Raw genomic sequence first — 26,712 nt, 5'->3', positions numbered from 1 at the left:
TAGTTCTCTTACGCACTGATAACATTCTTCTCTATATTCATTAACATATGTTAATATGCATAGTTGGGCTGAATGTATATGTGTGTGTGTGTGTGTGTGTGTGTGTGTGTGTGAGAGAGAGAGAGAGAGAGAGAGAGAGATTTAAATCCTATCTTTACCTCTTCCATACCTGGTTGGGTTGTTTCTCAGAGCTTCATCTTGTGCACCTGACAGACTATGATCTTTATCCTTGACTAAAGTCCAACAGAAAAAAAAAAAAAATAGATTCCATGTATAAAGATTGTCTTAGCCTAATACTGTTTCCAATGGCACAATACCACCAGCTGGGTAAGCTTTAAGAAAAGAGGTCTAGTTTGGCTATGGCTGTAGAGATGCAGGTAAAGGAAGCCCTGGCAAAGTCCTGAGGAACCATAGGGTACCCCTTAGCAGAAATAGGGAATGGACCTCCTCTGGTCTGTCCTATAAAGCCACTACAGTTTAATGATGAGAACTCTACAGTGATGGCCTCATTTCATCTTACCTCTGAATGGCCCCATATATAAGCACAAGAAAAGTTTCTGTTCTTACGGTTTTACAATGACAATTAAATTTCAGCCCTGGGCTTCTGAGCCCTCGAATGACAGACTCTTTAGTGTGTTACCTTCAGTGATGTCCATGTGGAATAAAACCAAGCATAACCATGAGGACCAAATTTTCAAACGATCATGACCTATGGTACACTTTATTTCCTCAGGCCAATGTCCAAACAAACAGAAGTCTCAATCTTTTGAATTGCTGACAAACACATTTTCAGAAACTTACCAAATCTAGAGATGCTAACCCATTTCCATGCTTGAACCAACGTGCTTTGCTCTTATTTTACTTTCAAGCCCATTATCCCTGCTTCTACACTATCACAAGTCTCAGTGCATATAATGTGGACCGTGAGAACATTCTTCGTCATTTTTCAAACTCTATGTGGAAAACTGTTCCAACTGTATTATCCACTGAAGTTAAAGATGACCAATAAGTCTGTTATGGGGGTATCTTATTGATTTAAATGTGGCAAAAGGGGGGGGGGAGTTGCTTGTGAAAACGTTGGCTAACAAAGAATTTCTAAGCTGATAAAATTTCGAGAATTTACCCTCATAGAACCATGACTCCTCCAAATCAGGTACTTAACTCTCGTTTCCAGCATAAGTATGGATGGCGAACGAGACTCAACCTTTTAACGCCAAGTAAAATTACTGCATTCTTTTTATTAATGAAGAAAATTTAGTTTAGAAATTTAACTTGCCCCTGGTCAGGCTGTTAAAAGCCAAGTGAGCATCCACTGCCTTCTCAGCGCAGGGACCTAGCAAACAAATTGCTCACACCCAGAACAAACTGCTATCGCGCCTTCCCCAACGCTTAACCCTTCCTCCGGCCCACAATTCTCAAACTTCTCCAAACCTTCAAGAGTTCACCTCACGCCCCGGCGTCTCTTTCTCCCGCTAAAACCTCACCAATTCCGCAGCCGTCCCTAAGAGCCGAAGCTGCCCGAAGTCTCGCGAGAGTTCAGCCGTTGCCCCGACAACAGGCGGCCTGCTCTCCATGGAGGGCGTGGCTGCGGCTGCTGACTTGCGGTGGTGTTTCCTCCCGCCCTGTTGTGGCCGGGTGTGTGCGGGACGTCCTAAGGTACTCTCGGCGAGGGTGGGTCGAGCTGCGTGGCGTGAGGAGGCCGAGGGAGCTAGGCAGCGGCGGACGCGCCACGCCGCGCAGACGGGGGCGCGGGGCCCGAGTGAGTGCGAGGCTCCGCGCGGGCCCTGCCGTGCTGCCCGGGCGGAAGGCCTGGCGCCGCCGCTCGCCTCCCGGCGTCTTCTTCGGGCGTGGACGCTCCGGTCCCAGCGCTCGCCCGCCCAGTCCGCGCAAGTAAGGAGACGCCGCCGGGTGTCCGGCCGCCGGTCCCAATTTCGAGCTGTGGTCCGGGCCCGAAGCGTCAGGCTCCGCCCTGACCTGTCATCTAGAAACAGCTCTGACCTGCAATCGTTTATGATGAAGCTTTGCAAGGCCTTCTGTGCAGTCAGCGCCCCCGGACACTCTTCTGTAAACCACGTAAACCGAGGGTTGTCAAGTTTTGTGGGCTGCGTTCAGTGCACTCTGTAGTAGTTGATGTTAGAAGATAACTATACAGTAATGATCAAAACTAAAGGGAAACTTCAGTTGTAGACGCTGAAACTTCGGCCAACTGAAAGTTAAGGAGGAAGGGAAAGGGTTTTAAACTACTGCTACATTTTATTGCCTGAATAATTATAACTTTCCTTGCCTAATTTTTAATGCTTGAGGATAATACTGAATTTACTGTTGCTGTGTACTGTTTAATTGTAAATATAAACTGTAAATGGACTGGCTCTGTACTGTGAATATGTTTCAACTAAATTCTTTACATGATTTGTCTTTTTTGTTTCAACCGACTTCTTTCAGTTTTAATTTTTGTTCGTAAAACATACTGGTTATAGATTTATTTATACCCCCTCCATCTCCTCCCAGATTCCCCTCCCATTTTATATCCACTCATGTTGGTGTCCTTATTTTAATTTTATTTAATTAAAATATAATCACATCTTTTAACCCCCTTCAAATCCTCTTAGATTCATAGTCTCTTTCTCATTATTATGGGTGTAATAAATATATAAACGCAACCTGCAGAAGTCTGTTGAATGTTGCTTGTATGTATATATATTTTAGGACTGACAATTTGGTATTGCATAACCATTTAGGGATTTGTCTTGTAGTAATTAATAGTTTCTTAAACTCTTTGAAATTGAAGTTAATTTTCTGTATCCTTATTAATTTAGGTTTTAGAGATCTGGCACTGTTAATTAAATACATTTGGATGTGTTTTCGAGTATTCATTTAATACAGAACATTCACACCTTCGCTTAAAAGAAAAGTTGTCAAATAATTTTCCTAGAAATTTTATATCCTACCCACATAATAAAATAAATTGCAAGACAGACACTGAAAGAGATGTCAGAAGATTCGGAAGATTCAGACAGAAGTATCAGTGATGACGATGACTCAGTATGTCTCTTTTACTTCACACAATTTGAAATAAAAATTATTATAAAGCATATATTCCCAATTAAAACACTGTAGAATTTAATGTAAAAATAGAATGGATGATGAAATAATTTTCATGGGAGTTAGAAAATAACTTGATTGAAAATGTATAATATGCCCTACCTAGAAAGAAATAAGAAGAATAGATTTTTCTTGAAGAGGCTATCAACTTGAAAATGGGGAGGGGAAATGGGAGAGGTTGGAGGAAGGAAAGGGAGGGGCAAAATGCTCTATTTCAATTAAAACCATTTTTTTAATGGAAAAAATAATTTTTTTTTCTTGAAAAAATACTTGGGTAAAATTATTCTAGATTTTATTAAGGTGTGTGTAAGTAATCATTAAGATTTTTTTTAATCTATACCTGTTTCTGTATGTGCTAATCGTGTTAATATGCACCATACTAGAATCATTGGTGCTCTAACCAGTGTTCTTATGTTCCACCATAGTCCATTAATGGAACTCTTTAATACAGAAGGAAAGAATGTGGAAAGTAGAAAAAGGAAGAGGAAGGATATAGTGTTTGAAAAGACAGTGTCTGGTCCCACATCCTTTTCTAAGAGATTTTTTAAAATTATGAATTATAGTATGTTTAAAGTTCCAAAATTATATATAATTCTCTAAGTCCATAACTCTCATTCTCCAGTTGTTTTCCTAAGTGTTCCAAGTATCTATCATTAAACTTTATTCCTTTTCTGCAGTCATTATCATGGCCATACTCTGTGGAAGAGGAGGAATAAAGATGCAAATTTTAAGGTTCCCCTCCTATATTGGAGCCACTGCTTTGGGGCTGTAAACCAAATAATTGTTGGAGTCTTCCATTTATTAAAGATTAAAGACAATCACAAGTACTAAGGTAGATGTTAAGTAAAACTCTAGATCTTGATATTATTCTTCTTAAATTTTGCAATTCTTTTGTTTCAGGATGATGAACCATTCTTGAAATTTGTAAGTGATGACATTCATCCGTGTACACTACTAGCAGGTTTGACCTCATCTATATGTATTTTCCTCCCTTTTAATCATGGAACCTTGAATAGGTAAAAAGTAGGATGAGGAAACTGAAAGTAAAATAGAGATTTAGTAAAACTGGTTATTCTGGTGAGTAGGGAGAAAGAAATATACCGCTTTGGAATTGAATCTTTTCAGGGTGGTTTTAAGAAAACCTGGTTAATATTAGAAAGTAATGAATAAAATTAAATGAAAGCAGAAAATGTAGCAAACTTTGTGAAAGACTGTTTAACATAAGGAGTTACCTTTTCATTTTATTAAAAACATAGAAATATTTTTTAAAAGACCTCGATGCATTTGTTCAGTGATTCAATATATAACAAATACAATGTGTTAGAAATATGTTTATTTTAATGATGCATAAATAGCTTTTAATAATGCTATTCATTTGTAAGTATGTGTGTGAGCATCCTGATGTACACTAGATTTTTTAAAATGTATGCATTTACAGTTGTACCATCAAATTCCAAAACATTTCCAGTAAATATGCACATATCTAAAACAGCCTACTACTGATGTTAAATAAAGTCTTTTTACTTGTCTTTGTTACCACCATCCTAAAACAAATTACTTTTAAGATAGTTACTCTTCTTAAGCTGGTATGTGTCATCATTAGACTTTCTGTGACAAAAATACCATGACCAAAAGCAGCTTAGGAAGGAAATGGTTTATTTCATCTTGTTACTATTGGTCACACTCCATTACTAAGGGAAGTCAGGGAGGACCTTGAGGAACAGAGCATAATCAAAGCAGAAGCCGTGGAGGAATGCTGCTTACTGGCTTGCTGAGCTTGCTTTCCAAACAAGCTTTGCCCTGTGATGGCAATTACACCTGTGGGCTGTGCCCTCTCACATCAATCATGAATCAAGAAGATGCTCCACAGACTTGCCCACTCACCAGTTTTGTGGAGGCATTTTCTCAGGATTCCTTTTTCTCAGATATGTCTGGGTTTGTGTTGTTGACAAAAATCAACCAGCATAGTATATACCTTTCTAAATTTTCTCTTTATAGTGTATATATGTATATATACATATATGTGTAGTATATGTGCAAGTATATATACATATACCTATACTGGTAGGAATTGTATAGCACTGTTCTGTGGACACTTCCTTGCTGCTCCTTTTTCTTTGTTCGTTCATTTGTTTTGTTTTTGCTTTGGCATCTAATGGAAGACAGGATGTAACTCTTTGTTTTAACTGGTATATTGTTAGAGCAGTTGACAATTGTTTTTACAGGCTTACTGTCTATTAATATTTCTTCTTGTTATGAATTGCTCAGGCATGGTAATTATTTGATTTTTGCTTATGTTGCTTCCATCATTTAGAATTATTTTCGATATGGTTGGGTTTATCACTCTTCATTTATGGCTTTTCATTTTTATATTATTCAAATTACAAAGACATTCTATACCCAAAGTCATGAGTATACTCATCAAAGAAAGAAGCTTAAGTACTTCTCTGCATTGATCTGAATTTTGATATTTAATTTCTCACATGAGTAGGTTTTATCTTCTGATTCATAAGTAGCTACAGTGTCATTTGGTAATATGTGGGATTATTTATTGAAATTTGTTCATTTTTGTCACTGATTCAAAAATGTTACCTTTACCGTATATTTGACATGTTAACTTTTTCAGGTTCTGAATCCCATCTTTCCATTCCCGGACTCATGAGACACCATTAATGTTGTAAAATATGGCTTTAAATGTGATATTTTGGTATATGTTAGGACAAGTATCTCTTCTGACTCTTCTTTCTCTGAGTCAAAAGTCAGAAACAATCTGAATATCCAACAATAGGAAGTTTATTAAATATCTCACACACAGTTGTGTTGCAGGTATATATTGTACTATGCACTTTAAGGATGGCTTTTATAAGTGAAGATGTAACTAGTCAAGAACCACAAATGATTTCTGATAGTCATATCAGAATAATTCTAAAGTACTAGTGTAGATACTCATCTGTGATATATATTAAATAAAGTCACAGTCACTTGTTTAAGGTGATCCAATTTTGGTAAAGCCTGTTAAAATGTAACTTTGACACATTTAAGGAGTTGTTTTGAGCAATAACAGTTCAGAAATTTGGTGCTTAAAACTGGAAGGAGTTTGGGAACACTACCTAGGCAACACACAAGGGCAAGACTTAAAAAGTGAATGCATAAACAAGGCAAATAAAAATTTAAAGTAGAGCAGAGAACTTATTTGGATCCTAGTGGAAAGTTCCTGGAAGTTAGTTCACATGTTCTGCAGTCATATAACAGAAGGGAAATAAACTTAGAAGGAATTTCACATCAAACTGATGCCATACCATTTCATACTGACAGAAAAGGCCATGCACTGCCTGCTAAGGGTAGGTTGTAACTATATGACCACACATTTTTGGGGTTGGGTCACACAGTGAAAAACTTGTGACTTAGATATCAATAGCAACTTTTAGGAATACAGTTCCAGTAAGTGGTGAGGTTATATTTAACTCATTGCAGGAGTGGTATGGTTAAGAACTCAAATATAGAGCTTGAGAAAATAGATCATTTAGTAAAGCCCTCACAAACATGAGGACCTGAGTTTGGCCATAACAGTATCTGCATGGTGGCTTGCACGGATAATCCCAGCACTGGAGAGGTTTATGAGACAGGAAGATCTGTAGGGCTCACTGGATAGCCAGTCCATCCTAATGGACTGATGGGGTCTGGGTCAATTAGAGAACCTGTGTCAATGGAGGTAGACAGTGTTCTTTTTTTTTAATAAAAAAGAAAAAAAATATATATATATACAACATTATTATTTATACCACACCAGATCTTACTGTAGATGATTATGAGCCACCGTGTGGTTGCTGGGAATTCAACTAGGACCTTTGGAAGAACAGTGAGTGTTCTTAACCTCTGAGCCATCTCTCCAGCCCCCTAGCCAGTGTTCTTAAGGATGACACCAAAAGTTGACCCCTGGCCTCTGGGGGACTCTCCTCAGTACACACACACATTTAAAAGTCAAATTTAGATAATTTGCTGGGAAAGCTTCTAGAAACAGACATTTTAGAAGATTGCTAAGAAATCTTGTAAAATAATACTGCATATGTTAACCAACACTTTTTCAGCTGTTACAAAATTTCATTTAGATATTTAGAATGTCATGAATTACTAAATAGTTAAAATAATATTTATAAATATGCATAAATTAATGCCGGAGCCAGCCAGCAGAGTCGAACGGTTCTTGAGTCAGGAGTGAGGATTAAAATTAATAAAATAAACACACAGCACACAGGAAACTTTTTAAAGGTCCAGACTCGACAGCCACAGCAAAAGGCAGGCTGCCGTAGCAAGCAGCATGAGCAGCAAGCCTCAAGTCTCTGCCTCCTCCTCTGCCTCCAGCCCTATGACATCTTTATTAGTGAGGAGTTACTTTTAGCCAGTAAAACATCTCAGAACAATGGGTTAATTTTCACAAGGAGCCTGAGGAAGAGGTATGACCCTCACAAGCTATCCCACCTGCTGTCACAAACAAAAGGAGATGGACTTGCAGGTTCTTCTCTGCCATTAGTAAAGGCCTGCTAAAAGCCATCTCTCCGCCGAAATTTAAATATCAAAGCAGGCCGCTCCCGACAAATTAAGTAGGTTAAAAGGAAAATAAGAACTGTATGAAATATGTAGGAGTTGGTGTTTCCCTTCTGGGCGCTCATGATTGTATTTGAATTCTCTTTCAGCTGATTCTATTGTTGACCCATTCTTCCCTCGGACCACACAAATTTTATTGGAGTATCAGTTAGGGCGATGGGTACCTCGCCTCCGTGAACCACGAGATTTATATGGTGTCTCTTCTTCTGGTCCACTGAGCCCAACACGGTGGCCATACCACTGTGAGGTCATTGATAAAGAAGTCCAACATATTGGTATGTTTTTAGAAGTTGTGGGATTCAGACATTAGCAAACTTATCGGTCTTGATGTTAATGAGGACACTAATGATGTAACAACTGCATTCCAGAAATATAACGTAAGCCATATGTTTAAATAAAAATTTCCTACTAGCTATACAGGTTTAAAAGTAGAATTAATTTTAAAATATATTCTATTTAATTATAAAGTATATAAAAATATTTCATTTTCTTTTTGCACAAAGTCATCCAAACCTGGTATACATTTTAAACTTATGGACATCTCAGTTCAGACTATTCATATTTCACTGCACTTGAATAGAGGATTTAAAATACATACCAAACGGGGCGTGGTAGCACGTACCTGTCATTATAGCATGCTAGGTACTAAGGCAGAGGATTGCAAGTTCAAGGCCACCCTGAGCTATGTATCACCAGATCCTGTTTCAAATATAAACCTCGTATCTATACTAGATTTGAACAATTGAAAAGATACGACTATTCAGTGAGACATACTGTTTCATAGTACTCATGAGCTGTAGTCTCACTCATTTTTGCTCTTCCACTCTGGCCCCCTAGTCTCTTTTCTTCAGTTCCTTTGTCTCTGCCTTTTTTTTTTTTCCACCTCTTATTTATAGACATGGATGGACTGTAGAAGACCTGTTTAAAGTGTATTTTTGTTGTTTTTTCTTTATTGTGGTATTCTCCAATTTGTTTTCTACTATCCTAAAAAGAGCTCATAGACTTATGTCCATAGTCAGACAGTGGATATAAAGACAGTCAAAAACATCCCCATTGCTGTACACCTTCCTCCTGCTTTCTTTCTTTCTTTCTTTCTTGCTTTCTTTCTTTCTTTCTTTCTTTCTTTCTTTCTGATTATAAAAATTTCCTTTAATCAAGGCTTGTAACACAGATTTGTCAGATAAAATGGAGTTTCCAATATACTGAGACATAAATCCATAAGTCACAATAAATACAGTACCCAATAGTAAAAACCACCACAACAAATTCACACCATCCCTGTAAGAGCCATGATCTGATTTTCACATGCATCTGAGAGATGGCGAATATGGTCTGCTGATACAGAGCACACTAGGGCTTGAGGTCACACTCATCTGACAAGGCTGTGGCATTGGCTTAACTCAAGAAGCAATGCAGGCATAAGCACTTCAAACAGTGTATTGAATGAACACTTTAAATATCAAAGTGGGAAATAAGAAAGCAACATGATCACGCTATCAGAAAGATGGTAGGAAGTAAAGACAGCTGTGTAAAGTTTGAGACTGAAAGTTGGCTCACCAGCTTCATTTCTTTGGCTTCTTGGGTAGTGGCTGCTGCAACGGTAAGATGTGAGGCCCTGGTTCATGGATCATATAAAGGACCCATCCCTGACTCTGCTGCATGCCAAGGTTTCTCCATTCAGATCAAAAGGGTTTTAGGGATCAGTTTGGCTATGTCCTTGGGCAATATGACATGTCAGTACTCGAACTCCTCATTGTTGTATTTGTCTGAATAGTAAATTTGTTTGAATGACAAAACGGCTCTGCCCCTCACTACTAGCCTCCAAACAACTCCCCTGCTGCTCTTTTTCCATTGTTGATTGTAGAGTCCACATATTCTGTTACTATGTAGAATTCTAATAAAACTTTTGTGAGTGGATAAAATTTAAAACTATCTGAATTTACCACAGTGCCTACTGAAGTTAAATGCTCCCCAGGAATTCTTAAAAACTAAATTTTCTTCTTACATTATCTGATTTTAGATAGGTAGGTATCATACAAGACAGGAAGTCAATAGATAGGGACACAGAGAAGCAAAAAGATTAATGGTTTTACTTATAGAGAAAAAATTTTTCCTAACTTCCAAATTTTAGGTCTAGAAATACACAAAGAATTCATCCTGAGTGAGGTAACCCAGATCCAGAGAGATGCACATGGTATGTACTCCTTACAAATGGAGTTTAGGCATATAGTACAGGATAAACATACTATGAGGTACAGTCACAAAGAAAATAAGTAATAAGGAGGAACAAAGGGGGGATGCATAAATCTCACTCAGAAGGGAAGACAGAATAGACAGAGGTGATGGCTGAAGACAGGGAACAAAGTAGGAGAGGGGGCACAGAGAAATATGAGGGTGGAGATCAGACCTGGGGAGAGTCGGGGCAAGAGAACAGAAGGCCTGTAGAAACAAGAGAAACTGAGGGTGGGGATATCTCACCCTCAAGCTGAAGACCTAAGTCAGGGTAGGCTCCTGAAAGGACATGAGAGGGATTCAAGAAGAGACTCCTAGTAGCAGAGGCCATAGAGATAGAAGAGGACATTCTCTAACTAAACTAGTCTTCTAGTAAAGGGTAGAGAACACCAACCCCCCACAAAAACTTCAACCCAAAATTTACTCTGCCTGTAAGATATGCAGGGATAAAGATAGAGCAGAGATTGAGGGAATGTCCAACCAAGGCCTGGCCCAACCAAAGACCTACTCTATGGGAGAGTGCCAACCCCTAACACTATGAACAACACTCTGCTAAACATGCAGACAGGAGCCTGACAGAGTTATCTTCTGAGAGAGACTACTCAGCAGTGCCTCAAAACATGCTGAGACTCATAGCCAAACATTGGGTGATGCTTAGGAAATCTTGAGGAACAGTAGGAGGAAAAAGTACCCAGTAGCGTCAGGAGCTCCAGAAGAAGACCAAGAGAGCCACCTGATCAAGGCCCAAAAGGGTTTGCTGAGACTGAAGCATCAATCAAGGACCATGCATGAACTGAACCTAGGCCCTCCTACAAAGATGTAGCAGGTGGGCAGCTTAGGCCTCATGTGTGTCCTCTAGTAAGGGAAGTGGGGACTGGACACAGACTCACTTGCCAGCTTTTTGGTCACTTTCCCCTGGCGGGACTGCCTTACCAGGCCGCAGGGGAAGAGGACATGCTCAGTCCTGATGCAACTTGATGAGCTGGGGTAGATGGGAAAGGGAGCTCCGCTTTTCTGAGGAAAAGGGGAGGCAGGAGGGAAAGGATGAAAGTGGGAGGCTGGGAGGGGACGGGCCTACAAGGATGTAAAGTGAATAAAATAAATAAATGAAAAAGAATTCATGCTTACTATTATAAGCATCACATTTACAGAGATGTCTTTATGTATATTTCCAGTAGTTTAGGGCATCTCCAGCTTGTCCTTTCAGCTCTATCATTCTACCTCTCCTGCAATAGTTTACTTCTTTTGCTCATATACCAAGGAAAGTAATACAGAAAGCAAACAAACAAAATGAACAGCACCATGTACTAAATCTTAACTCTCTGAAAATCCTTTTTATGTCTCGCGTCATAACCCATTTTCTAGCTGTGTCGGGAGAAGGGAAATGGAGCTGAAAGGGGACACTCTCCTGCTTCTCCTGTAGCCTCCGTCTGTGTTCTCTTCTGCAAAAGTGGTGAGAGAATGAGAGCAGAAGAGATCCAAAGGGAAGAGGGAAATGAGACCGTGGTACATTTACTGTTTCCCAGTGTGCCCTGACCCATGCTGACTCCACTTAGCAACTTCTCCCTATAGCTGGACAGCCCACTTTCACATCCATACTGCATCCTGTTCTTATGTTTCTGGTGCTTATTTTCAACCTTTATTTGGCTTTTAGTGATTAACACCAGTGACTCAGGATGGAGAAAGTCTCCATATCCAACTTACTTGATATACTCCCAGCTCTTGGATTAGAGCAGTTATTATATTTCTAGCTTCTAGTAATTCTAAATATATTTTCTTACCAAACTCCTGTTTTTAAGAATAGTTAGATTTTTTGGTGCCATATTTCAGGTGTCTTGAATGTTAGACTTTGAGCTTTATGAGCCCAGCTTCTATCCTGAATGAAGATGCAGAGGCTCCAAGATGCAAGTAAAGATAGAGCCTTCAGCATTGGTTTTACCAGATCCCCAGAGTCATCAAAGCTACTAGTGAAATACTTTGCACATGGTGAAAGCTTCATTTGGGGCTGTGCCATGTTCTTTTGTTCAGTCTTTGTTCTATAATATTTGAAGGCTGTGCAGGTTATTAAACAGAAACATCCATACATCCTTTATGCAGGAAGAATTAGGATTTGCTCCCAGGTATCTGACAACTTTTCCTGTTTGCTACTACTTCAGAGCCTGTTTTTCATGGTCTGGCACATTCTTCTGAATTGCTTTTTTTAACCAAGTTGAAATATTTGACAGGACATACAAGACTAAACAGAACTCCACTTGTAGACTGATTTTATTTAAAGGCAGAGAAAGGGTGCAGCAAAACAAAAAGCTTCTTTGGCAAATGTTGGTGACCAGAAGACATCCTGGGACAAGTTCCCCATAGTCTTAATCAATACGTGTGCACATATGCACATACATACACACAATGACTTCTGATTAAAACAACAACTATGCAGTGAATCTGCCTCAGAAACTACAGCAAATCACAACTAAGGTGTTTTTTTGTTTGTTTTTGTGTTTTTTTTTTTTTTTGTCTCTCCTATCATGCCAATAAAACAGCTTATTTAACTGTATTGCCAAATTAAGGACATCAGTTAATAAACTTTTGGGGGTTATCAGTATTCTAAAACCTTAAATAGTTCATCTACTAATCATACTATCCTTTTCTTACCTAAGAGTCAAAGCTAGACATCCAGTGTGCCATGTAGAAAAAAAAAGTAGAGCTTTTCTCTATCCCAGTTGTATACACAATTATCTATTGTGAAAGTCTTTCCATATTAGCTTATGTACCAATCTTTTATGATTATTACATTGTATTTCATTAAGTAAACCATAATTTAATTGCTCAGCTCTAATTTTGCCTTTTAGATGCCCACCTGTCTTTACCCAGATTTTGGAATACCTAGGTAGCCTGAAACTTCAGTACTGTAGTAGAGTCAATAAAATAATTTGGCATTCATCCAGCTTATTTTTACTGTATACATGTCTCTTAGCTGAAGTTGGAAGTATGACTATACTTTTCAGAAGTATCAGAGTAATACTGAAAAACTACTCCGTATTGAAAGAGGCTAAATACACATTATGAGGTCCATGTGGTGGCACATACCTGTAATTGCACCATCAGGAAGTGGAATAGGAAGATCCTTAAATTCAGGGTCAGCCTGAGATACAGAGTAAGTCTGTATTTCATAATTTTAATACAATTTTTTTATTTATTATAATTTATTCACTTTGTATCCCAGCTGTAGCCCCACCCTTGTTCCCTCCCAGTCCCACCCTCCCTTCTTCTCCCCCCATGCCTCTCCAGAGTCCACTGATAGGGAGGTCTTCCTCCCCATCCATCTGACCCCAGCCTATCAGATCTCATCAGGACTGTCTTTCATAGTCTTCCTCTGTCGCTTCATAAGGCTGCTCCTCACTCAAGGGGAGGTGATCAAAGAGCCAGCCCCTGAGTCCATGTCAGAGACAGTCCTTGTTCCCCTTATTATGGGGCCTATTTGGACACTGAACTGCCAGGGGCTACCTCTGTGCAGGGGGTCCAGGTTATCTCTATGAATAGTCCTTAGTTGGAGTATCAGTCTCAGGAAAGACCCCTGTGCCCAGATTTTATGGTTCTGTTGTTTTCCTTGTGGAGCTCCTGTTCCCTCCAGGGCTTTGTGTCTCCCCTTTTTTCTTTCATAAGATTTGCTGCACTATGCCCAAAGTTTGACGATGTGTCTCAGCATTTGCTTTATTACCCGGCTGGATAGAGTCTTTCAGAGGCCCTCTGTGGTAGGCTCCTGTCTTGTTTCTTATTTTCATCTTCTTCTAATGTCTATCCCATTTGCCTTTCTGAATGAAGATTGAGCATCTTACCCAGGGTCCTCTTTGCTTAGCTTCTTTAGGTGTACAGATTTTAGTATGATTATCCTATATTATGTCTAATATCCACTTATAAGTGATTATATATCATGTATGCGTTTCTGCTTTTGGGATAGCTCACTCAGGATGATCTTTTCCCACCATTTTCCTGCAACTTTCATGATTTCCTTGTTTTTAATTGCTGAGTAGTATTCCATTGTGTAAATGCACTACAATTTCTGTATCCATTCCTGAGTTGAGGGACATCTGGGTTGTTTCCAGATTCTGGCTATTAAAAATAAAGCTGCTGCAAACATGGTTGAGCAAATGTCCTTGTTGTATACTTGGGCATCTTTTGGATATATGCCTAGGAGTGGTATAGCTGGATCTTGAGGAATCGCTATTCCTAGTTGTCTGAGAAAGCGCCAGATTGATTTCCAGAGTGGTTGTACAAGTTTACATTCCCACCAGCAGTGGAGTTTTTAAATTACAAATAAAACACATAATTCAATGCAATGTGTAGTTTTAAAGTGTGTCCTTATGCTACTGGTACAACGAGTAAAATCTCTGTTGGTATCTATTGGTTACACCAAACCAATATTAATGATATTGATGGTTGTATTAAGGTTGTACAGGAGGAATTCTTCTTTGTTGGAAATACAGAAGTATTTGGAACAGATTTAGTACTGTGTTGTTAAATATTTTAGGGAAACAATTCTGGTTTGTTGTTGTACATTTTCTACATATATCCAATTGTTTCAAAATAAGTTAGAAAACAACATACCTAGGAGTAAATCTAACAAAGGACATAGAAGTCTTATATATAACCAGAAAGCATTAACAATACAGATTTTTAAAGATTTAAGTAAATAGAGAGTATTTTCAGAGAGGATTACAGAGCCTGGAGAGACCCAGCTAATGCAGATGGTACCATGCCATGGGCTTGTGAACAGGATCGAATAAAGGAGGGAGCATGCTGAGCACCAGCATCTCCTTTCTGGTCCCTAGCCTTCAGTGATGTGGTGTGAACTGAGCTGCTCTGCTGTGCCTCCCCTGCCATGATGGAGAAACCCACTGAAACCATGAACAAGACAAAATCTTTTCACCCTTAAGTTTCTGTCAGTTGTTTGATCAGAGTCTCTAAAAAGTAACTAATATAGGAGGGAGACAGTGTATTCATAATTTGGAGGGCTCATTCTCTTGAAGGTCTCAGTTATCCCCAAACTAATCTATAGATTCAATGTAATCCCAAACAAAAATTCTAATTGGAATTTTTGTGGAAGTCTAAGAATATTCACTCTTCCCAGAGAGAGAAGAACCATAAATATGTTTACAAGGTTAAGGGATGACCAAGCAAAAGTCTGAACACAAAGGAAGCAAAAGTAAAACGTGGGATGAGCAAGACATTTAGAGATGGGATAAAGTGGCATGGAGAACTCAAAAGAAATAGAAACTGTAGAGTTTCTGAGCATAAAATAACTGGCACTGAACTGGACAGTAATTTAGACAAGGTGCACATGCAATCATGCATTTTATTACAGTATGACAATGTTATTCCTTGTAATGAACTAGGACAGGTATATATCAATTAGTAACTTAAAAGCATATATTAACTTATTTTGAAGTCACATTTAAATAATATCCCCTTCTTTTTTCCAGAGTGGACTCCTTTTTTTCCTGAGCCAGTATATGTCCCAACAGGCCTGGAAATAGAACCTGTTTACCCAAACTCCAAGGAAGATACTGTGGTTTACCTAGCTGAAGATGGTGGGCATACACTCTAAAAACATTACTGTAAAAACATAATTGGTACCTGGTTTGATGGTTTAGGTCGGCTTATTGTTATTGATAGAGGAAACTTCAAATTCTAGGAAGTTCCTGTTTTCTTAAAAATGTATGGCTACATATAATTCAAATGTTTAGTGCTGATTATGTTTTTGAAGACATACTTAAAATATGCTGTCCATTAAAATGGAGAGTTCCATATAGAATGAATTATGTTTTGTATGTTTTCAATTATAAATATAGTGATGCTATCTGCAAAAATTATTATTCTGTATGTGCAGTTTACCTTTGTAGAACCATTCAAATGATTTTTCTGTTGCTTTTATCCCTGTTTGGTGCATTTTATGTTAGCATCTTTAAAAGAAAAGAAAATAGTTCACATTGCAAATGAGATTCCAAGATTATATTCCAGGAAAGTGTTTCTCACTACAAGATCAGTACTGGCACTCTGAGAGCTCTACAAATACAAGTCTTATCTGCCTTTATGACAGTGCATGCTAAAACCCAACAGTAATCTGCACCAGGGGCCTAAAATGTCCCTGAAGCACTAATGTCAGGGTTGTGGGACCCTTATGAAACTTCATCATCAGAGCTTGGTGTCTTATTGTTGCTATCTATTAAAATAGCTTCTAGGGTGGCATGCATATTGAGAAGGCAAGTATGGCAAAGAAAATTTCACACTGTTTCTATACAGTAACAATCTCATATTCACACTCACACATAACCAAACATTGAAGTGATTAAGTACCTCTTAATTTTTAAACTTTTTTCAAATATTTACTTGACTAACCCGTGTTAGAGCTTTCACACATAACTGAAATAAGGTCTTCTTAAAAAAAATTGTTTTAAGTTAGTAAGGATCCTGTCAGAGTTTACATGAGGTAACTTATGAGTGCTTAATGAGACTTAATGACTTTACAAGAGTAGATAGAGCTGAAGGAGGAGGCTGCAACGGAACAATGACCTTTCTGCTAGGTAAGATTTGGGATGCTTTCTAGACCCTAGAACCTTTCACTATTTGAAAAGGCTCCTAAGCAGCTGGCTTTCAGTAGGAAACTCTACAGCCACCTGTGGCACTGGTGGGAGGAGGTAACCAAATGTCACTCTCCTCCCACATCCCCAAGTGCTACCAGAGCTTCCTGCTGTACCCAGGCAGAAGCTCAAGGACCCTCCCAGACAGCCCATAAAGATCAGGCTCTCCAGAAACAGGTAATGGAGAGAAAGATGCAATGGGAAGAGAGTAGATGTTGGGCCTGTGGGAGAAACTTTATATTGCTCTTAAAACCACTTAATCTTATTTAGCATTAACTCTTGACAGTTGTGAAATTCTAACTTTAAATGTTTTGAAAGGAAAGCAATAGAAAAGAGATTTGAAGATGAAAACTCTGTCATATGCTGAGTTTCACCCAGCATACCAAAGATTTGAAAATATTTCTATTTCTCTATTTTTTACTAATGATAAAAATAGAATAAGAAAAGATTTCAATAGGTAATATATAAGTTAAATACCAGTGAAAATTAAAAGTTCATAGGAAATTGCAACTCTAGGATAGGCTATGGAAAACTAACATTGTATGATATGGTTAGTGGGGGAGGGGTGTTAAATCAAGGTGAGTTATATAAACAGTGAAATAAGCTGTTTACAATTCTTAAAAATCATCTTTAAAGATAATGCATCCTTCCAATAAACACTGGTGTGAAAATATAGAACCCCAGAAAGTTCCTGTTTCTCTGCCTGCTGGTGAATTCCCACATGAGCCCCAGAGCAAGTGATTTCTTTAGTGATGTTAAGCTTCCTGGACATAAACTCATATAGCAAGCACACCTTTGTGTCTGGCTTTTCTGGCTCAAATTATGTTCTTCAAATTTACCATGCTACTTGATGCTTTTATACAGCTAAGTAGTTCACCCTTGTATAACTACATAACAACTTCATCTCTTTTTATTTATGTTTATGATCTATCTTGACTTTTTTATGCATGGCTTGGAATATGGAAGTTAAGGTTAATTTCCCCACATACCTGTCTTTTTGAAAATATTTTACCATAAACTGTTGAAAAGACTGTCCTATCCTCCATGGAAATGTCTACCTACCTCTATGAAATGTCTGTTCAAAATATACATGTCAGTCTATTTCTAGATAATTTGTTCTGTGCTATTGACATATTGATGCTAGTGGTGTGGCTTTATCATGAGGATACTTTACACTAAAATAGCCATTTGAAATTTCTTTTGATTAATATTTTATACTGTATTTTTTCCATCATTTAAAATTTTTGTAGATATTTTGTTTTGTGTGAGACAAGATCTCATTAAGTAACATCAGCTAGCCTGGAACTCATTACATATACTAGGCTGGCCTCAAACTCACAGAGACTCATCTGCCTTTGCTCCCCAAGTGCTGGGATTAAAGGCATGCACCACCATGCCTGGCCTTATCATTTTACTTTAGATATATTTTTCATGTATTTTTTTAATTTAAATTCATACAGCATATAGCCTTACTTTGCTTTTTATATAGTTTGAAAGATGTTTTTAAATTGCTATCGTCAATATAGTTTTGATGCAATTGGATTCAATACCTATCATCTTGCTGTGTTGTATTTTTCATGTTTTTAATTTTTTATTGTATCTTTCAAGATTAATTTGCATATATTTGGTTCTATTTATCTCAACTACTGATGTTGTATTTCTATTTTGGTTTTTGTGCCTTAAATTTTTCAATATATATCTTTATAAAAAATATATATTGGTTGTTGGTGGCAAATGCCTGTATCTTAGAACTCAGAAGGCTCACAAATTCAAGGCCAGCCTGAGCTACATGGAGAAAACTTGACTCAAAAATAAATTTGCTGGAGATGGAGAAATGACTTAGGAATTAAGGGTACTGTCTGCTCTTGGAGAGGACCCTAGTTCAGTTTCCGGCACCCACACTCTGTAGCTAACAACCACTGTCACTCTAGTTCCAAAGGGATGCAATACCCTCTTCTGGCCTCCATGGGCACTAAGCATGCACATAGGACATATACATACACACAAGCACTCAAATATACATATAAAAAGAAAGAAATCTTTAAAAACTAACAATTTTAAAATAAATATTACTTTCAAATAATCCTATGTCATTTCATATATAATTTTAAAAGTCTTATTTATAAAAGTATATTCCCAATTCCCTCTTCTTGTCATAGTTTCAAATATTTTTTACTTTTTCATGTGCTAAAAAGGTTAGTTTCCTTCATTAGTAATCTTTTAGAGCATTTAAAAGCAAGAAAAATTACTATTTTACTTTTAATTTCTAGTAGTTTTTGTGTGCATGCATGCATGCACATATGTGTGAGCATATGGCAGTGAGTGGAAGCCTTGTGCATCATTCCTCACGTGTTGTCCACCTTGGTTTTGCAACGGGGTATCTCATAAACCTGGAATTCACTGACTAGGCTAGATTGGCTGGCCCAGTAAGCCCCAGGGGTCCGTCTCTCTCTGTCCCCAGTGCTTTGATAGAGCCTCTTCCAGTGCACCTGACTTAAAAATGTGGGTCCTGGAGATGGAACTCAGGTCCTCCTTCTTGCTCAGCAGACACCATACTAACTGAGCTATCTAGCTCCTGGCCTTCAAGCACCTATCACCTGTCTGTCTTTCTGTCTGTCTGCCTGTCTGTCTATCTATATATTGTGCAAATCCAAGTTTCTAATACTTCTGCCTGGAAAACTTTAATATTTCTTGTATTGCAAATTAATTCTCTATCTCAGAAAAAAAATGTTATTTTATCTTATAGCACTTGAATAATGTCCCAGACTTGTAACCTTTGAGACTTTTAATCCTTATTCCTACAGAGATATGTCTGTTGTTCCTTGGGCTTTTTAAAACTTTCTTTTGGTGTCAGTGATAATGTCAGAATCTCAATTATTGTTTCTTCACACTTTTCTTCTGCTTAATCCTCATATGTTAGGTTATTTGGTACTATCTAACAGTTCTTGGATCCTGCATGCTTATTTTGTTTGTTTTGTGTTGCCTTTGTTTTTAGAAACTTCTGCTTGAGTTTTTGATGTTTTTGTTCACCATCTTCATGTTTATTGAGTATTTTCTTTGCTCATTAGAGGCAGTTTCAACTTAAGTTACTGTTTTTCACTTGTCGTATTCTATCCAATGCTTTCTTACTTTGCTTACCTAACTCCTTCTGAAATCTTTAACTGATAGAGCAAGCATTATATTAGACTAGCATTATATTAGACTTCATTATATTAGACTGGTTATGTAGTTTTCTCTCTTGACCCATGTCTACAGTGATTTCTCTGTGTATGTGCGTGCATATGTATATGTGTTGAAATCCTCTGGTTGATAGGTGGAGATCCTATCTAGGTGTTAAAGAAAAGCAAATAATTTTTATGTGTGAAAACAAAACAAAACAAAAATCCATGGCATCACTCTTTACATATATGAGATTTTAGGGTATATGTGTGATGGTTCAATCAGCTTCAGGATTAAGTTAGTATTAGATGTGGTTTTGGTCTTTACAGCACACAGGATTCAGATCCTCTACATCATATATTTAGGGTGATGCAGAGGAAATATCTCATTTCTGGACCATAGACAATAGAACTTTTCGGTAGTTCAAAAAAGTATTATAAATTTGCTCACAATAGTATTCTTACTGTTGCAAGATTAAAAATAAACACACTGTGTCCTAAGCAGAATCCAGACTTTGGTCTCTGACTTTAAACCTTTCTAGTGTTTAAAGCTTTTCCTAAGTACAGTGTTTAGTCCAGCCCATGAATGTCGGTGCAGTGTGTTTTGTCATTGTGTTCAAAGTGTTATTTCTTATGCCTGTAATGCTTTTCTTTGGTCTTTAGATTATCTGGAAACATGTTGTATGTGGAATTATCTGGATATCTTACTGTCACTGATTTGGTCTTTTCTCATCAGCTTACAAAGAGCCCTGCTTTGTGTATTCCCGAGTTGGGGGTAACCGAACATCACTGAAACAACCTGTGAATACCTGTGACAACACTTTGGTCTTTGAAGCAAGGTTTGAAAGTGGTAATCTACAGAAGGTAGTCAAAGTGTAGGTTTTAATTATTTTTATTAGAGGAAGTAGGTCATTAGTTGTTTTCTGAATTAGGTAAATTAAAGTTCTTAGTATCTATTACTTAACTATAATTCTCAAATGCTAATTAGGGTGTTAAGGACTTAAATTTATTTAACCCATTCCTAGGACAGATTTATAACTACATATGCAGGCATTTATAAAAAGTTACTTGGTAAGGAAAAGTCACACCAGAAAAGATTAGTATCTAAATAAATATTACAGTGAAAAATGTTTTCCCTTGGTTAAGTATCTTCAGTGCAGAGTACAGAGTACAGATATCAAATTTTTTTTTAACTGGGAGTTCAAATTTTGTAATTTATGTAATTGTGTTACTTTATGTTTACTTTCAAGCCTCTCATTTATACTTGTCTTATACCCTGGAAATGGAATTATTAGAAAATGAAATATATTCTTGAAGAGAAAAATTAAACATTGATTTTTTTCTTCAGTTTCAATAACTCTTTAGCCATTAATTTTATAGAAAATAGTTGTAGTGAAACATAAAATGTTATTGAATGTCTGTTTATGAAGGAATACAAAGGCTACATATTTAAAATTGATCAATTTCTCATGAAATAAAACTTTGAAAACTTAACTTTTGTGGTTGTTCTAAGTATATACCATTTCTTCCCCAAAAAGCTTTATATGATCATATAAAATAGATAAAAATGAGATTATTTTTCTAATGTAACTTAAACTAAAATGTCATTCTTATATTCTTATGTGCTTTTTTCTTTGCTTTTTTGTGTATTAGGGCAGAATATGAATACCAGTTGACTGTGCGCCCAGACCTCTTCACAAATAAGCATACTCAGTGGTTCTATTTCCAGGTCACTAATACCCAACCAGAGATAGTCTACAGATTCACTATTGTCAACTTCACCAAGCCTGCTAGTCTTTATAATCGGGGTATGAGGCCACTGTTCTATTCTGAGAAAGAGGCCAAGACCCATAGCATTGGCTGGCAAAGAATAGGAGACCAAATCAAGTATTACAAAAACAACCTTGGGCAAGATGGGCGCAGTTTTTTTTCTCTTACATGGACATTTCAATTTCCACACAGCAAGGATACTTGCTACTTTGCTCACTGTTATCCATACACTTATACCAACCTTCAAGAATACCTTTCTGGCATCAACAGTGATCCAGTAAGATCAAAATTTTGTAAAATACGTGTCTTGTGCCACACACTTGCTAGGAATATGGTCTATGTCTTGACAATAACTACTCCCTTGAAGAACAGTGACTCAAGAAAGCGCAAGGCTGTGATTTTGACGGCAAGGGTCCATCCAGGAGAGACCAACAGCTCCTGGATCATGAAAGGCTTCCTAGATTATATTTTAGGAGACTCGAGTGATGCCCAGCTGCTTCGGGACACTTTCATCTTCAAGGTGGTACCAATGCTGAATCCGGATGGTGTGATTGTGGGGAATTACCGATGTTCCTTAGCTGGACGGGATTTAAACCGCAATTACACATCTCTCCTGAAGGAATCTTTCCCTTCTGTTTGGTATACGAGGAACATGATCCATAGGTAAAACAATCTTAAAATTGTACCTCTGCTTAATTAGTAAATTTGGTAATAAGAACTTGGCTCACACAATCCCATTCATTTCTTTTACTCTAACTTTTCTTAAGAAAGTTCATAAACAGTTTTTCTTTCTTTCCAACTCGATCTAATGCCCTTCTGACATTATAAACAAAATCTCTTCAGTGATGAAACAGACTCCAGAATATTTCAGTGGCTTTTTGAAACTGTGAAGTTTTCAAATCACAAATTTAATTTTTTACTGAAGTTTATGGTAGCCTTGATGGTTACACTGCATGTTTTATCATTTATATATGAATATGAACACAAACTAAAGCCTTTTGGCATTATGCCAATCATATAGTGCTGAATGGGCCCTTAGACTATTAGTCAGGGTAGTTACTTAAATTTTCAGGAATAATAATCTCATTTGCCTCTAGAAAAAAAAAAAACTGAACACCTTTAACTTTTCTAAATACAAATCTAGAACAATAAAATAATCTTACTACTTAAGTATTTGTTAAAGGGTAAATTATTTGATATACCCAGGTAATAACAATCAGAAAGTCTATTGAAAACAGAGTACACATTCCATAGACCTGGGACTTAAACATATCATATTAGAATTGATGCTACATCATTTGCTAACTGTATACCCTTGTAAAATTTAAAAATCAACTTAAATTTCAGTTTTCTCATCTCAAGAATGGGACTAATATCTCAAAGTTGAGAGTATTAGATGTGAAAAGTATTCCACATATGCCCAAATAAGGATCAGAACAGTGAAAGCTCTAATGTATTCACATAATTTCTCACATGCAAAAAGAAAAATGTTAATAAAATCACATAGCTATTAAGCCCCACTGTAAATATTCAGTTATTCAATTGTTATTATAACAACTTCCATTATAGAGATTATTGTCTTCTTATCCAGCTTTGTCCTCACAGCTACAAATGCAAGGTACTTGTTACAAAATTGAGGAACTAAAGGTCACCCGCAGCTCCTCATGGGAGCAGACAGAGGGTAAGAAGCTCCTGGGGTGACTCTGTTTTAAACTAGTGTCAACTTTCACTTTCAGTTAAGTCTTTTTTATTTGCTTTGGAAAGTAAGAAGTACAAATCCCCTAAAAACCTGAAATTGTGCTTTTGTGTAGCTTGTATATGTGGATAGCAGGCCCCCTTGTAGCTATTTGGTGAATGTTTAGGTAACAGCAACAAAAAGGAATAATAACCTGTGATCTCTTTCACCCTGGGTGTGTGAGCAGTTGGATTCTGTCAGAGAATTAAGGGCATTAGTGGGAAACTAGGGAAACTGAAATAGACGCTGGGAATTTAGTTAACTTTAGTAATGTGCAAGATTGGTCTCTGCTTTGAAGAGCACAGCAGAGTCATGCAATGTGTTAACTGAAAGAGAAACTGTAAGTGGAGTAGACTAGGGCACCGTTTTTTTCTAGCTTTTGTGTCAATCTAACTTGGCTTGTCTCTATGGAAGCTAATTTAAATGTCTCGGTTCTCAGATTGACAGGAGCGAATTCAATAATTTCTGAAAGAATTCCAAGAAAGAATTCTTTCAGAATTTAGGAAGGTGACCAGATATACGTATACACAATTTTAAGTATAAACCTAAAGCATGTTCACATAAGAGCAAGCATTTAGGATGCTTGATACAAAAGCTTATAATACTAATTACCTGTGGAAAAAAAGAACATTCAAACTGTTATTTTAATGTAAGTGAAGAAACAGTAATATTCTTCTTTACCTCAGAGGTAGTATTTCTTTGGAAATTAATTACATAGATGTATAATTTCTTTAGGAAATTGAAATATCATCAAATTTCTGAGTATTGGACTTAAAAATGTATGACATGCTTCATATTTAGGGATTAAACTTGACAGTCATGCTTTATAATCTAATTTTCTAAGAACTTGTAATGATGTGTTGATTCCTTTATGTTAAATGGATTTTATCAAATAAAATCAGTAAGTTAATGCACATTTCATTTTTTAAATTTCATATCATTGCTTTTAATAAAAGTGATGCTTTGATCTGTTATAAATATATATTTATAATACAATTGTTAACATTTTAGTATTTGCCCTTCTAGATATAAAAATAACATTTAATTTTAATTAGGTGATATAGAAATGCCATATAAAATCCTGAACACAGGACAAAGGAGACAAAAATTCTCATTCTATTACAGCTTTGAGTCTCTTCTGCCAGTCCTCTTCATTAAACAGAGGCTTGCTTTTAATTTAAAATAAGCAAGTGCTAAGTAATACATAGGGTAGAAGAGGGTTGTCCTCTGAAGGAATACATGATAATTTCTTTTAAATATTTATTAGAATTTTATTAGAAAAATTCAATTTAAATTTTAGTACCATTTTTTTTTTCAGAATGGTATAACCAGGGGTTAACTAGTCACTGTTTCCAGTACCAAGTTCTGAGGTACTCAATTTTTTTTTGAGGTACTCAATTTTTAATAAATAACTAAGTGCTTGTATGCATAGCACAGTTCTAGATGATTTCTAAACATTTCACATCTTTAACAAGCTTAAATATCAAACATGAGAATTTCCTAGATGAGTGACAAAGAGGTGGTACAATGAAGGAGTTGCCACATCCAGAACTATGTCAGTTCAGCGCTGGCTGAGTAGGCAGGGTGCGACGAGGCTTGTTCTGAAGGCTGTGGACACTGGAAGATGGAGGAAGACTCTCTAGTCAGAAGGAGTATATGTTAAGGTAACAGGCAGAGGAAGAGGTAACCTGTCCCCTGAGGACAACAGGAAACCACAGTAGAAAGCATACAGATGTGCTAGGAGTCTTGGGGGTTGGAAAAATTGGTTCCTATTATTCAAAACTAGAGCATAAAAATGAAAAGCTAGGGCATATATTAAATTCTATTTATGTGGATACTATATTTGTAAATCTATAGTTGTACCTATAGAAGAAAATTCAGAGGCAAAATTTAGTGATTTATTCCTTTTCCTCTTGATAGATTAATGGAGAAACGAGAGGTTATTTTATATTGTGATCTTCATGGCCATAGTAGGAAACAGAACATCTTCATGTATGGCTGTGATGGTAGCCACAGATCTAAAGCAAAAGGATTATATTTACAGCAACGAATCTTTCCGCTCATGCTTAGCAAAAATTGCCCAAATCAAGTAAGTCCTCTAAGAGTTTAACTTTCCTTTAGTAAATGTTTGTTGCTCATGTAGGAAAGTCAAGTGGGTCATTCTATTGCTAACGTGATTTTTCATTTCATTCTTTTAATTAATTTTTACAATTGGCCATGAGAAACAACTATTGGGAACTGTTTAATGCCCAATAATTTGGAAATATTTTTTAAAAAGTTTCTTCATTCTCTCTTAAGTCCAGCACTATTTTACCTTCTGAAGTTACCGCTATTTGTCATTTGAAGACCTAACATTTTTTTAAGTTAAACAGACTAAAGATCCTTAAGAAAAGTACACCAGTTTGGAAAATAACTTTTCAAAGAAAAATGTAATGATTAATACTTAAAAATACATAGAAGGTAAAATTAGAAAAGAATACAGTATATTTATATTTATAAATAGTGAAAATATTAGAACAACTCTGCTGAAAAGCAGGATACACAATATATGTAAATGTACATAGAATAGTCATCAATATAGACCAGATCCTGTCTTACAATAAATCTTAACAAATTATGAATTCAAATCATAAAGTATGTTCTCTGACCACAAGGAAAATAGACAAGAAATCAATGAAAGAAGAAAATGTCCAAACTCTTGGAAATTAAATCCATGTTTCTAAAAAGGCAAAAGAGAAAAAATTAAGGAAGATTAGAATATATTACATAAAAAAATATTATGAAGTTCAGGTAATGTAGTAGTGCTTAGAATAAATTTGTAGCAATAAAGGCTTATATTAGAATAAAACAGATTTCAAGTTAATACCTAGATTTCTATGTAAGAAACTAGAAAACAAACTAAATTGAAAATAAGGAGAATAAAGCAGACAATAAAAAGTTAGAGGTGTTAGACACAGAAATAATGGATAAAGTCATTAAAACAAAGCTTATACTAGAAAATATCAGTTAAGACTGATAATGCACTACCAAAACTGATCAGAGAAAGAAAGATTACAAAAATTACTAGGTCAAGAATGGAAGAAGGATATTAATTCATGCAGATTGTGCAGACAAGCACAATAAAGGGAAATCCTAGTGGATCTACCCAAGAATCCTCATATTTTTGTAATTTGATAAAACTTTTTCCTGAGTTGTTATAAAATATTGAAAGATTGTTGCATGTATTTTAAGTAATAAATTTAGGAGACTTATACCATATTCACAGAAGCTACATCTGTTGTTGATCATTACTATTTATTATTGACTTATCTTTTAGTTAAACAGTGGTTATTCCTAAACCAGCTATATACTCAAGTCACCACACAGAGACTAGGATTTATTTAATTAACCTAGAGCACAATGCTGGGCAATAGTTACTCCTTCCCAAACCTCCAAACCCTCATAGTTTCCTCCCATTCAGATTTCCCACATTATACTT

General features: G+C 36.6%; 1 protein-coding gene and 1 pseudogene across 2 annotated transcripts in view; one reads left to right on the top strand and one right to left on the bottom strand.

The window, feature by feature from the left end:
• Positions 1-2,758: 2,758 nt before the first annotated feature.
• Agbl3 (AGBL carboxypeptidase 3) overlaps positions 2,759-26,712 on the top strand; it is a 56,743-nt gene continuing 32,789 nt past the window's right edge. Inside the window, exons 1-7 of one of the 2 annotated variants that reach the window (XM_055602106.1) lie at positions 2,759-3,042; positions 4,003-4,063; positions 7,797-7,982; positions 15,414-15,521; positions 20,466-20,604; positions 21,383-22,162; positions 25,155-25,323. In XM_055602106.1, the coding sequence (XP_055458081.1) occupies positions 2,989-3,042; positions 4,003-4,063; positions 7,797-7,982; positions 15,414-15,521; positions 20,466-20,604; positions 21,383-22,162; positions 25,155-25,323 (1,497 nt within the window). In that variant the 5' untranslated portion in view covers positions 2,759-2,988. Of the gene's footprint in view, positions 3,043-4,002; positions 4,064-7,796; positions 7,983-15,413; positions 15,522-20,465; positions 20,605-21,382; positions 22,163-25,154; positions 25,324-26,712 lie in introns of those variants that run through there. The other variant, XM_055602107.1, reaches the window with a different exon arrangement.
• Positions 9,270-11,543, bottom strand: LOC129672513 (cyclin-dependent kinases regulatory subunit 1-like; annotated as a pseudogene).

This window comes from Psammomys obesus, unplaced genomic scaffold, assembly GCF_907164565.1.
Source record: "Psammomys obesus unplaced genomic scaffold, mPsaObe1.curated_primary_1811, whole genome shotgun sequence".
Classification (NCBI taxonomy): Eukaryota; Metazoa; Chordata; class Mammalia; order Rodentia; family Muridae; genus Psammomys; species Psammomys obesus.
This window is presented reverse-complemented; position numbering and strand designations above follow the sequence as displayed.